The 14666-nt window shown below is 40.2% G+C and overlaps 1 protein-coding gene across 1 annotated transcript in view; it reads left to right on the forward strand.

The window, feature by feature from the left end:
- ELOVL2 (ELOVL fatty acid elongase 2) overlaps positions 1-14666 on the forward strand; it is a 56008-nt gene that overhangs the window by 19265 nt on the left and 22077 nt on the right. The window contains exons 2-3 of the mRNA XM_052773578.1: positions 8233-8296; positions 13758-13945. Of these exons, the coding sequence (XP_052629538.1) occupies positions 8233-8296; positions 13758-13945 (252 nt within the window). The remainder of the gene's footprint in view (positions 1-8232; positions 8297-13757; positions 13946-14666) is intronic.

Below are 14666 nucleotides of genomic sequence, written 5' to 3' on the forward strand. Positions count from 1 at the left end.
GCTTGTACACAGGTACCACTTTCCTATCTTGGCTGCATTTGCAAGAGGAAAGACTTGTATATGTACCCAGCTCCAGAAACAGTCACTGGCTTGAAGTTGCAAGCAGGGGGAGGCAGCCAGCTGCTTAGTTACAACCCTCCAGAAAGGGAGCTGCTGTAGCCTCACCAAGGCCATCTGTCTGCACAGTGCGGGGAGCCAGGTCCCCAGGTCTTCTGCCTTGTGTAGGGAGCTTGAACATCTCACCTGGGGCCACGGAGCTCATCAGGACACCTCAGCATCATACAACACAACACTACACCCCAGCAGTCTTTGAAGATTTAACTCTTCCTTGCAAGATATATTCAAGAACTAAAAATCAAAATGAAATTGAAGAAATTCAGTTTGCCTGTGTAAGTAACATATTTTAGCATGCTCCTGGTAACTTAGGCAAGTCAAACGTTCTACTTCAGGGTTGGTACAGGTATTGCTGGCAGCCTACCCCTTTCCTGTAGGCATTGCTAAACCACATGGTGAATTTCTCTGAATAGCAGTAAAATAAGAGAACCTTTAGACACAAGTGCCCTCACTTCAAAATTGCAAGAACATAGGAGAAACTATATATTTCAGGAAAAAAAGTCTTATCTGTTCTTCAAAGTCAAGCCCCTTAGCCCAAATGCAGTAACTGCTGAAGATAAAACCTCTGGCTACCTTTAGCTGTGTCTTTCCATACTTACCAAACTTTACATCTTTCCATTCATTTTTCATATCAGAAATTGTTAGCTGGTCTTCTTATCAAGGAAGCCACTGAAAACAGCATTTTCTTGCAGGTAGTGTGACCCAAGTAGCTACTGAGGCAAAATCTGTGAGCCTCTCTTTTCTTTATAGCTACCTTCCCCTTATCTTTTCCCCCTCAGTAACACCATCATCAACTCAGCTTTCTCTGCAGTGACTAAATCGGCACAGGAGAAGGTGTTCAGCACTTTTGGCTGTAATCACTGTTCAAACAGCTGCTCTCAATCCCCTCTAGAGAAAACCAGCCTATTTGATGAATCAGCTCCCCCACTGGCTTACTCTGTCAGATAACAGGCAGGCCTGCAAGCTACCAGCCTTGCACAGGATGCCAACCTGCAGTCAGTAATTTCCACATACATACAAAAATAACCCTCAGCTGCAAAGATACTGCCCTTTTTGTCACCAAAGCGCTGAATTTGGTAATATCAACTGGAAAATGTCCAGACATTTGCACATATGCATGCAAGCTTTAGCAGTGGAATGGAGTATATATTGCATAGTATGAGAAAACAATAGGAAGAAGATATAATCTGGTTGAAAAACATTGAAAATCAAATAAATTGTTTTCAGACCAGACATGGCTCTTACTGAAACCTTTTAGAAATACTATGTGTTTCTCAACTGTAAGTAGTGCTATTCTTTGTTACCTTCAAAGCTGTTCTTGAAGTCTTTTAAATAATTTGCTGACCAGAATAACATCTTTCTCTCCTGGAGTGCTTACAGTTTATTGTGAAAGCTTTTAGAAGAAAGGAAATAGAGAAATATATGCAGAGCATTCGTTTTTTATTTCCTGTGCTGAAGCTGGAACAGCCTTCTTTTGATTTTTCTCCACCATACTGATTTTTTCAAACAGAGATTTTTGCATTAAATTAAAATGTATTGTACAACTTGCATTTCCAAAACAAAGATACAGATCTCTCTTCTCTTGGAACTCATAACTGTATCTCTAGATGGAGTCATCAGTGTTCTTTCTATTAGCTATTCTTGGTTATCTTCCGCAAAATAGGAGCATTACCAAACATTGTTCACATATTATATGGGCACCTCACTGGACCCAGACCACTAGCAGAACTTCCCTTGCTGCAGTACTGCTTAGCTTCGGTCACTTCTGTCACACCAAATTACTTGCCTTCTTAGGACAGATCTAGTTACAAAAGTCTGCCAGCTTCGCAATGCCGCTCATTAGAAAGGAATCAGGCACTGAGATTGCTACGCTAGCAAAAACATACCAAGCGGATGCATTGGACATTGGCAAAAGAGCCCTTTAGCCAGCCCAGTTTACCACAGTCAGAGGGCTGTGCTTCTACTGGGAGCTCTGGCAATATAGCTGTGCTAATTAAAGCTTTGTAATGTAGCCAGCCCCTAATCTTGGTCAGCCATCGGACTTGAAAGAATGTCCCAGAACGTGGGATGCAGAAATTACCATATCAAATAAGGAGTCTAGTTTCTGTTTCTTGAAACAATTAATCTGAAATGCTAAAAAAGAAGATCTGAGATAATGTCCCTTCTAGCTAATTTTTTTCCCTCCCTCCCTGTGCGTCCATGGGACGTGGCAGCAGTCTCATCACCAGCTAGTTGTCTGTTTCTCTCATGAGCTCAATCCAGCATGTTCCTGCCCTCAGTGAGATTATCTAGCAGTGAGTTCCATATATTAATTATAAATTACATAAAGCAACAGTTTATTATCAACTTCTGGATGTCCTGTCTCCCAATTTAATTGAATATCCCCCTTGTTATAGTGACACAATACATAGCAACCTCTGGCTCACCTTTCTGCCTTCAGCTTCGTCTTTCTCTGCTGTTTGTGTATAATAATCCCCAAAGAAGTGCGTTCTTTGCGGATTGTTATACACGTTTCCCCGACAGATATAACACACAAATCATAGAAGATAAAGATGACAAAAACCTAAAAGGTAGTCTGAAACAATCTGTGATGAAGAATTGTTCCCCACTGTACGTCTTTGTTCCAGATTAATTTTAATTAATCCAAGCAATAAAAAGCTAAATAATTTGTTTTATAAGCAGTTACGCCATGATCCTGAGATTTAACTTTGACTTCCCTTTGCTTCATTTCATCCCCTACTTCAGCTATTCTGGAGCCAACACTACAGTTTTCCAAAACTTCTTTAATATTTGTATATTCAAATATGCGCAGGCATCTAAAATTAGTTTCTTTAAACATGCTGATAAATTCAGATTAATTCCAGTACTGCTCAGTCACTGACTGTTTACGGAGCAGAATTCTTCAGGGAATTAAGCAAAAGTTGCCATCTAGATAATAAAAATCACCATACTGTTAATATATGTATTTTCCATCATGGTTGTTTCAAATATCACAGTTGCTTCCAGGACCTGTACCGAAGAGCAGAGGCTGCACGCACTTCTGGTTTTTGTTTGAAGCCTGAAATGAGATCTCTTTTTATACAGAGTATTATAGTTTCTGTATAGCTGTGCAAGAACAAGCAACAAATTATATTGGATTTTTGAGATACTGAATGACATTCCAGGCTTTTGCATGAAAAAACCCCCACTAATACAAAAGATTTCCAGATAGCATTAAGTAAGATTGAATGCAGTTTATTCATCTGTAGGAAGTTAATTTCAGAAAGCCATTTAAAATCTGCATAATCAAACAAAAAGCCTCACAAACATACATCATCATGTATGCCTATATTTAATAACTGGCTTTTATTTGTCTTTTAATCACAGTTATTGTCTGTAACAGTACTTTATGCACATGAAGAACATTTTGAATATGAGTTCCTCATCCCAGCTCAGAAAAGACTGGTATCGCTGTCTCTGAAATTCAAGGAGCCTTTAATTTTAGAATATCCATCCTTAGACTAACACGGGTTATGGAGAAACCATGCCTGTGGGCAAATTCTCCTTCTGAAGGGTTTGTGACTGCAGCCACTAGGACCTAGGCCTTTTGGTGGGCTCCCTAGCCTGTTGGTGGTCATTCTTATTCCCAAAGGATCAAACAAGTTACTTTGGCTGTAAACTCCTTGTTTCTAGACTGCAGTATTAATTTGCTAAAGTAATAGTTGGGAGATTTTTTAAGATTGTCACTGGGAACAATAGCTGACAGGGACAAGTCCATCCACTTGCTTCTGTAAAAGAAAGAAGTTTTTTCATGTTTATACTGGATCCGGGTAGCCTGGTTTATATAGCTATATAAAGAGAAATTTAAATCACTTGTGGCAATGTTTTCAGTGGGCAGTAGATAATGCCTAAAGACAGATCATTAGTCTTTTGAGAAATCAAAGGTATTTTGATACCTGCACTGTTTAGATAGCATGTACATAATTTTTGCATAGCTTATATTACTTTTACTAAAACTATTAGGAAACCAGTAGACATTGGTGTCTCAGTGAAAACCAACACTAGCAAAGCTGTATACGCATAGAATGAGAAGTGGGGTTATTTTCTCATAGCTGCCGACTTTGAAATAGTGTTTTAAGTGCAATCAGCATGAAAACAGTAATTCACATGTGCGCACACTGCTACTTATTCACTTATTTCCATTTCTGTTACAAAAATATAGCAACTCATTAGAGACCTCTATGTTGCTTTATCATCATTGGCTTTATGCCCTCTCCTCATCTTTCCATTTGGGTGATTTGATTTGCTCAGATAACCTAATGTCTTTTTCGTAGGTGTAGGTATATAAATCTTCCACAAATCTGTCTGAAATTGCCCATACCCAGAGCAGTGTCCTGTACAACAGAAGGAAAAACATGAAATACACGTTAATCTTTAGGCTTGTAACTCAAATACCTTCACTGATAAAGGCTATTATAGTGATTAGGCAGAGAAAAGTGAGTAGTCTGAGCATGTGGTTTTGTTCAGGCTGTTTTTATTTGCTTTTCTTTAGAAAAGAGCAAGACATTCACATCTAATCTGCCTAGAGGCACTATTAAGGACATGTTCTAAACCCCAGAAATATGGTATGGTCTCTTGTAGCGGTGTTGACAGGAAGGTGACAAGATCAGTCACACAAAATGACCTACCTGTTTTAAAGTAAGAGGGTTTTTTTCCAAACGTTAGTACTAGTATTAGGTATATAAACAAATGTATTGTCTTTAACAATCTTGTAAAGCTATATCTTGTAAATCTCTATTTTTGTTCCTGCAAACATCTATTTTTGTTCCTGTAAACTAAGATAAGCTGTAAAAAAGCTATAAGGGAGGTCAATGCTGGGACAATTCTTAAGTATATTTGTTTCTTCTGCTGCACCTCCTAGAAAAATTTCTACGCTCAAATTACCTATGAAAGCAAACCAGGCACTTAATTGATCTAGTGCTAATTAAGATAGACTGGAACAGGGCTGGGAGCTGATAAAAGTCCCCACTGTGTCATTTAAGCACATTCATAAGGAGGTAGATTTAACTTTAGGCTGGCTCATCTACTCAGCATGCTGTGTGCTCATCTTAGCCAGGTGTAAGAGGTCAACTGTTACAAGTTGGATCAATGAAAACAGTAACCTATGCAAAAAGCAATCTTTGTATATTTTGCAGACGACACCAAGTTGGGAGGGAGGGTTGATCTGCTGGAGGGTAGGAAGGTTCTACAGAGGGATCTGGACAGGCTGGATCGGTGGGCTGAGGCCAGTCGTATGAAGTTCAACAAGGCCAAGTGCCGGGTCCTGCACTTGGGTCACGGCAACCCCATGCAGCGCTACAGGCTTGGGGAAGAGTGGGTGGAAAGCTGCCTGGTGGAAAAGGACCTGGGGGTGCTGGTCGACAGCCGGCTGAATGTGAGCCGGCAGTGTGCCCAGGTGGCCAAGAAGGCCAACGGCATCCTGGCCTGTATCAGAAATAGCGTGGCCAGCAGGAGCAGGGAGGTGATCGTCCCCCTGTACTGGGCACTGGTGAGGCCGCACCTCGAGTACTGTGTTCAGTTTTGGGCCCCTCACTGCAGGAAAGACATGGAGGTGCTGGAGCGTGTCCAGAGGAGGGCAACGAAGCTGGTGAGGGGCCTGGAGATCAAGTCCTATGAGGAGCGGCTGAGGGATCTGGGGTTGTTTAGTCTGGAGAAAAGGAGGCTGAGGGGAGACCTGATCGCTCTCTACAACTACCTGAGAGGAGGTTGTAGCGAGGTGGGGATCGGGCTCTTCTCCCAAGTAACAAGTGATAGGACAAGAGGAAATGGCCTCAAGTTGGCCAGGGGAAGTTTAGATTGGATATTAGGAAAAATTTCTTCACCGAAAGAAGGTGGTACAGGCTGCCCAGAGAAGTGGTTGAGTTGTCATCCCTGGGGGTATTTAAAAGACATGTAGATGTGGTGCCTGGGGATATGGTTTTGTGGTCAACTTGGCAGTGCTAGGTTAACGGTTGGACTCAATGATCTAAAGGTCTTTTCCAACTTAAATTATTCTATGATTCTATTTTTTTTTTTTAAGTCTTCATTCTGCTCTTTCTCCTTAATAATTATTCTACAACTCTAATTCTGCCATCTAACCGTTAGAAGAATTCAGTCCCTAATTTCCATTTCAACGCAGCCGAGAGTACATTTATCTACAGTATTTTAATATAAAAGGAATATACATGGTTTATTATTTTGTTCTTGACACGTAAGATTTGTTTATATAATGTAAGCATGAAAGCAAGTAGCTTTGCATGCTCTTTCCTACAAGTCACTTGAATCCATTAAAGTATTTTTTCCAAAGCAGTCCATTAAGTCTAACAACAAAACCATCAAGCACAGGAGTAGCTCTGTTTCAAATTAATGCAGCGAGTGGGCATATCACAGACAAACAGCAGTGTGGCATTCCCCAAATAGCAGTACCTTCATCATGAAATAATAGCAGAAAAATTACATAGCTTAAGGATGTAAAAATGGAAGCAGAACTTCTGCACAGGTCCCGCACCTGGAAACAGAGCAACCTCCTATGACAGAAGACATCCTTAGGCTGCTGAGGAAAATGTCTGAAATTGAGAAAACACCTTTCTCCAGGGGCAGTAGCTGGAACCCTTTCCTAAAAGCCAGTTTAATTTCCTCAGTGCTGCAAAGTATGAGAAATCTTTTTGTATCGTGAATCGTTAGCTTCATTTTCACCTCTTTCAGAGCAAGTCCTTTATTTTTTTGTTTTAAAAAAAAATACACATAGTTTTACTTTTGGGGATTTTGTTGGGTTTTTCTTTAAGATAAGATGAACACAGCAGCATCTTGCAGAGACAGACCTTTATAGCCTGGGATGCTGCAAAACCTCTTGCTGCCACGTATTCACACAAAACCCATCTACTTTGAACATCCTAAGGACCAAAACGCAAGAGGGGAAGAAACACAAGGGGCTTGGGAGTGCCAGGAGCTTCTGCCTGCCCAGACCGCAATCCAACCACAGCAGGGGAATGCAGAGGCCAGGGCCAGGGAGCAAATGTGGTTCTTCACAAAGCAGATCTGCTGATGGTGACTGCAGCCCAGGCTGGTGTGGAGATATCTGGCATTCAAAGGCACACACAGCCCTTGGCAGCTCTCGCCCTATGGAGATGCTCAGCATCACTCTGTGTCTTTCTCCTCAGCTTGGCTGCATTTGCTCAGTGCTGAAATTAATTCATCAAACACAGCAGGGTGCTGTTAGAAGGAGCAGAGGAAGAACCTGGCTGACCTCAGGCTTGTAGCAAAGAGTTGTTCAGGCACCGGCATGCAGGAAGCCACTGCCCAGAACTGGAGTCTGAGAAGAAGTATTTTGGAGAGGCCACCGCATCCAACAGAGGGAAGGACTGTGCCTGTCATGGCTTAGCTCCCAGCTCGGTCACAAACAGACACAAACTTGCTAGGCCTGCCAGCTTAGCAGCTTCATTGACTTAAACCTCAAAACACAATGCTTCTGTAGCATAGCCCTCCTCTTCCTGCCTCTTCTTCCTCCCTCCCTACATAGTCTGAACTTCATTACAAGAGGTCTGTGTTCTCCTGCAGACTTTTTTTGGGAATTCAGTGCCAGATTTAGAGAAATCTCAGTTGGGTCACCCCAAAGGTTTCCTTTATAAAGCATTGAGATATTCAGCTGATGCACTGTCACTAGGCTAGTTGCAACCAGGCAGCTTTGTGAAGCTTACCAAAGGAAGCGCCAGCTCATCTCTGCAAAAAAATTTATTTCAGTTGAGGAAACATAGCAAAAACAAACAAAAAAGCATCTTTATTAGGTGTCATTTTCACTCTATCACAGACAGGTTTGCTGTGATACTTGTTCTTTTTAATTTGTAGAACCTTAATTTCCCTTCCTAAAGAGTTCTGTTTTGGGCAGTTTCCAGTAACGAGGCCTCTGATTGTTATCTAGACCACAATCTGCCCTAAATTAATTTTTAAAGAGGTTTGGCTTTTTTCAGTAGACATGATGTTGCGTACTTTCGAAATACTTTAGCATGACATGCTCTTTGCCAGTTTCTTGTTTTTTTAAATTGTATTCTCTATGTGAGCCATAAGATAGTGTTTGTCACATATCCTTTTTATATTTTTTAGGAGCACCTGAAAGCTTTTGACCGGGAAGTAAATGCATTTGTGGACTATATGTTTGGACCTCGAGGTAAGCTGCTCCACTTTTAGCCTTTTTAGGAAATAATACCTATCCAGATTACTACTCAAAAATATTTTAATAAATAGAAGCAGTCAAAATCTTCTATCTGAATAATTTCTCACTTAAAAATGTGGACTAGGCAGAATCACAGTATTTGCAGGAACATACCATTATTGTAGGAAATCTATCACTGCACTGCATTTATAGAAAGCCAATACATTTTTATTTTGACTGACATTAATATTACCTGTAATACAAATTAAAACCAATCACAGATTACACTGAAAGTGAAAGAAGTGAAACTGAATTACCTTTTTTTCTGAAACTTAAAAAAAGTCACTAGATTTGACAGTCCTTTGTTTTGGAGAATATCAAAGGATTTCAGTTTTATATCCTAATGTAGGTTAAAAAAATTGAAAGCTGGGGTTTTTCTGAAAGTGGAAGATCTGCTTTGAGGCCGATTCTCATTCATAATCCAGTTAGTGATTGGTCCAACCATCTATCAGCCTAATTCAGAAGGATGTTCTGAGCAAAAACAGGAAAGGGATTTTAGCACCCTGCAGGATCACATCCAAAATTTCAGTAAACCTGGGTGGGAGAACAGATGCGTCTTTCTACTTCTTACTTTTGCTTTCTAAAACTCTTTGGACAAGAATAACTGGAATAACTGTAGTTTGGAGGTTTGAAACTGTAGTTTGTTAGGATTGAAACAAGTAATAGTAAAAAAACCCAACCTGAAATAGGACCACAGAAATAAAGAGAAAGGCTACGGCAAGGTGAGGATGGAGCGTCAAAGTCAGGGTAAGAGAGCCGAGCAACGAGAGGAAAGGGATAAGACAGAAGTTTAGACAGCAGAAAGTCTTCAGAGAAAGTCCCTGTAAGGCCATCTTTCTGCTGCTAGGGCTGGGCTTAAACATTCAACTTCAGGAACAGCCTCGCAAACTTTTCCCCGTGGTTAAACCCAGAACTGCTGCCCATGTGGATGGACATATGCTTATATATTCTCATTTTGTTACAATAATGTTATCCAGGTCCCAGAAACAGTCCTTGATTAATTAGGAGGACAAAGGAAAGCAAGCTGTAGCATTCTTAAAACAAAGAAATTCTCATTTTTCTTAGCTGGCTAGCTGGCCGGCCGCAAAATCTTATCCATCATCTCTGCAGTAGATGTGAAGCGTGAAAGAAAGATTTCTGGTGAAGAAAAACTGAACAGCTTGGGAACAGCAGTAGAAGTGATTAAAACAGAAATGGCTTCTACAATAGTACATTTTAATATTAACAAAGAAATGTGATCACAAGCATAAAAGTACTTTTTCTGGTTTGGTTGGTTGGTTTTTTCAAATGGACATGATGTTGTCCTTCATTCCTCTTTCTTTGTTGGTCCAGAACAAATTGTTTGAAGGAATGAACTGTAGTTAATCCAATGCAGAATACCACACAGATCCCTCTGGACTTTTAGAAAGCACTTTAGTTAAACAAGTATTATTTGTATAACTTGCCAAGTACATCACCATCCCTCTCCAGACAGCAATGCTGAAGATAGCATTTGTTTGTCCATACCTCTGCACTACAATCTTTAATTTAACTGATGGTATAATGACACAGTATCATACATTTAGTGAATAACATAGCTTGCTCCAATGTGCTTATACACATAAATAATTCACAATAAACTGCAAGCATTTTTAAATTGAATAGAACGATCCCACAAATGAAAATCTAATGAATTCTTGAGAGCTTCCCCAAAAGTCTAAAACCAGCAATCCATTCCCCTTCTTTCTCTCCACCAATTTTCATCCACAGTGCACACTTCATTCAGCAGCAAGATGGCTTAAAAGGATAGATAACAGTGCTCTTATAAAAATCAATCCCATATTTATGGGTTATATTTTAGGTAGTAACTCCTGAAGTACTGGTATTACTATACTGGTTTTAGTCGTCATTACCAAATGTGACTGAGACCACAAGAGACCGAAAGCCACGCACTAGTAGTTCCTGGAGGCAACCTCTGCTCACATTGGGAGTACCAGCTTAACACCAGCTGCAGTACTGCACTATTAGAATAAGGGATATACTATCAAAGATCTGAATTTGATCTATATATAGGCATACTTTGTGCCGTTGTTCGCTGGTGTCAGCTGGACTTTGTACCTCAATGTTTGCTTTTGAACTAGCAGACCAAGTCCTTTGAATCAGGGAATAGAAGCCGTATAAATGCCCATCGGTTGCAACTCTTAATAAGAAGTGGTCTTACAATTTGGTGTTGGTCCATATTATTCTAGGTAGATTATCTAGGACCAAGGCAAAATGAGAAACAGTGAAATAGTTATATTGTTCTGTAAGAGAGCATTCTTCCAGGGTCACCAGAGTATTGTTTGGTGTTACGCAAAATTAAGGAATATTGAATTGCAGGGGCTTAATCTAGTTAATTGGTTGCTTGTTTTATGTGAAAGAAACAGAGGTGGTCAAGAATAGATATATTTTAATAAAGTTACCATAAAGTAATAAGCACTCCTCCTCGCCTCAATTGACTATGAACAGTAGCAAGGCATTGGTACAAAACCATCTACCCTCTGCTCTTAAGAAGGTCTGAATCTACGCAGATGCCAACTGGCCAAAGCTACACAGAAACCCAAATCAAAATGTTTCTAAACCTCACTGATAAAAGCCTGATACCTTTAAAAAGCCTGGGAGGCCTGCCACTCATTTCAAAGGAGCCAAGATTTCACCCCAAGCGTCTGGCACATCGTGGCCAGTGACTGTGAATGAGCTTATTCACGGAGGAATCAGAGCTTGTGGGCGCCTGCTCCTTCCCCTGCTGTAGTCCAGTGCTTTCACACTGTGGCTTTATTCACTGCCTTGGTCTCAAATTCAGATGCTGTGTGGGTTCAACATTGGAAAAATAATCCTTTCTCCTATTGACAGCGTACCTTTATGGTACTTGAACTTGGAGATCAAACTGTCAGTCAACAGAAATACTTTTGATCTCTCCTTCTTCCAATAACTTTTTTGAAATACACTCCCTTTCCTCTCCCTTCCTGCCACATAAAAGCCTCCCTCTTCTTGTCATTCAGGGATAAGTGTAAGTGGAAACAAAATAGTCACATTCCTTGGCTGCCATTTATGAACCACTTTCTGCCAATAACCATCTTACCCTTCAAGGTACCAAGGTTGGGGTGGAAAATAATCAGTAAGGGTACACTTTTTAATAATTTCTCTTGAAATGAAAATAGTATCGATCTTAAAAATACTCGACATGCTGATTTGAACACGGACACAAGTTCTGCTTTTACATGGATCAGCCCACCCGCTTGTGGCCACTCACAGCAGAGTGAATACTTTCTGAGGGCATACTGGGGCAGCATTTAATGCTGTTTAACTTGTATTCTCATCTCTTCCAATTGTTTTTCCTCTTTGAGCAAACATGCTGTTTTGTTACCTACTGATGCCAGTTGGCCTTTGTGCAAGTAACCTTTATGCACCAAGTGTTGCAACCCTCAGATGGGGAGACCCTTCTTTAGATAGCAGCCTTGCTGACATGACTGCTTTCTACATCTTCATTTAGGATGCCAATTAAATAAATTAAATCCTTATGCTCCTAAACCATACACTAGATCAACACACACACAACCTTTACCTGTCCCATGACTCCTGGGTCCTGTTTAGAGCCTATATGGGAGGAGAACCTGTTTGGAGCCCACAGGGGAGCAGAATTCTCTCAAAAACTATTCCAGAGCTTCACACGTGGCTTGTGAACTTTAAGAGGGCTGTTGGAAGTGTTTTACTCTACCACCAAGATGATCTTTAGTAGACATTGAGATCTGAAGACAGAACACAGGCCTTCTAGCTTGGTAATGCACAGCAAAGCAAGGCCACCCTAAACGAAGGACGGTGCTTTGTCACAGGTGGTTGTGCTGTCGTGACTGCTTTAATCCTGCACCTCTCCTCTCCTAGAGGTTTTGGGGAGTCCAGAAGTGAGAATCAAAACCAGGAGAGTACTGGACTTCCACGGTAACTTAGGTCTGGTTAAAAGTCTTTCCTGCAAAAGAGCTAACATCCCATGCAGAGCCCAAATCCAACAGATGAGTGTTACAGCCACTGCGATGGAAGCAAGGTGGGAAGGGGAGGGAGACTGTAAGGAGAAAGCAAGCTGATGTTCATAGCCCTGTTCATAAGCAGATTACTCTAACTTACTTAAAATCTCACTTTACGTATAGCTGTATGCATATATTTCTGAGGAAAGAATAGTCAGAAAGAATACAGTACAGCAGACTTGCAATCGGCAACAGTTTGTTAAATGCTTGGGCACATTTGGTTTGAGCATCATCCATTGCCCAGTCCTTTCCAAAATAAACACAGGCAGAAAAATAGTAAAATGATTTTTCATACACTATGCATATCTTTTCTTCTTTTACAATTTTTAATAATCTAAAAAATAAACTAAAGTTATTTAAAACAGTTTCTAAGAGCAGAAAGAACTACTGTGACCTGCATAATAGCTTCTCACTGACTTATTTCTTCACTTACTCCATAAATCATGACAGATTTAGAGTAACATTTTTGAAAAACTAGCCATGATGCCCCTTGTTCTTTTTATAGATAGATGTCTGAAGATTGTTACTGTGCAAAAATTAACTCTAAATTTTGCTCCATCTTGGAAACAAAACAAAAAACAAACAAAAAGAAAACACACTCCTTTTGCTCATGACATCCAGTTGCTCATAGGACAACAAAGCAGTGCCTCCAGATTGGCATATAGGATTAGGCTTTGCTCATATACACTGAACTATCTGATTACTGCCAATGGGATTACTTGTGTGAATAAGGCAAGCAGGATTTGACCTTAATATTTCAGTTCAGGACCAGGCAAATGGGACAGAAACTGTGAAAAAGCAAGCCCTTGCCTTACCAAAGATCTTTGATAACAGTCAAAGTAAACATTTGCCTTTTTTTTTAATTTTTAATGTTTTTGAAAAATCCTCCCCTTGTATAAATATTTTCTAGCAAGTGTTATATACCTTCATACTTATATGGCAGATACAGAATTGAAAAAATATATGAACTGGCAACTTTGCACACATACTTTGTATTTAATACTATCTGCAAACTGCCGATTGAGCAGATTAATATATGGTTTAATTAAATATTAAGTTAAAACATTAAATTAAATTTTAAAAAGCATATAGGAATGTTTTCTTTTCATTTTCTCTTTCCATTTAAAAGGAGGAGATTTAAGTGACCTTAAATTGTTAGGGAATTCCATACAGTTTTCAGCACACATTCTCTGAATTAGTATGCAGTTTTGGGGGGGGGGGGGGGGGGGCAAAAGCAATGGATCACTCTTGCGAGCAAACCATGGCAGATTCCCTCTTGCGCTTTTAGCAGACTTTTTTCATTATGTGATCTGCCTTATTTTAGCAATGCTTTACCATAGTCGTCTTAATTGCCTGCTGCATGTGTTTCTTTTCAGATGCCAGGGTCAGAGGATGGTTCCTTTTGGACTCTTACCTTCCCACATTTTTCCTTACTGGAGCATACCTACTCTGCATATGGCTGGGCAACAAGTTCATGAAGGACAGGCCTCCTTTCTCGCTCAGGGCTCACCTCATTGTATATAACCTTGGGATTACACTGCTCTCCTTGTACATGCTTATAGAGGTAAGTGTTCTTCCATGCAGCACAGCTGAGAAAGGTGAGCTATATGCAGTTTTTCGCAGAAATCTCTCAGCAACACATAGTTTTGCTAGGAAATTTAACATCAACAGCAAAGTAAATTTAGAGATCAAGTCCTTTAGCAATTGGACAGTACCTTCTCAGCTTAGACCTCGGCACATTTTGACTGTCCTTCCTGAGCTACGGTCCATGCCTGGGGACAGCTGGCTGCTACCAGGACAGTGTCTACAAGCATGAATTTGAATCTGCAGAAGTTGCTCAGCTCAAACATGCCTACACCTCACTCTTCAGCACCCATGAATATGCCCATGGATTGAGTTTTATTTTTATGACTCTCTATGGAATGATTTTTCTATGTACAAATACCCATGCTTAAATGTGAACAGATTTATAGATGAGAGTAAGTACTGATTTATTTATGGTATTGGCAATTCAATGTTATTTTTTTGCTCTCCTGAGAAGATTTCCTCATATAGTCAGACAGTAAGAGACAGATGTTAAAAACCTGCCACTTCAGCCAAAAGCAAGTGCTGTGGGACTTGGAGGCTAAATATAGTCACACAGATTATTTCCCAAGTACTTATGAGGAAGGAACATGCTTACAGAAATCAGGATCCATTCAGAACCAGAAGAGAGGTTCGAATGCACCTGACGATTTTGCAGCAGCAGCGGACTCAAACAGTGCTCCTCAGCAAAGATATATGTG

The sequence above is a fragment of the Harpia harpyja genome, chromosome 1, assembly GCF_026419915.1.
Source record: "Harpia harpyja isolate bHarHar1 chromosome 1, bHarHar1 primary haplotype, whole genome shotgun sequence".
Lineage (NCBI taxonomy): Eukaryota > Metazoa > Chordata > Aves > Accipitriformes > Accipitridae > Harpia > Harpia harpyja.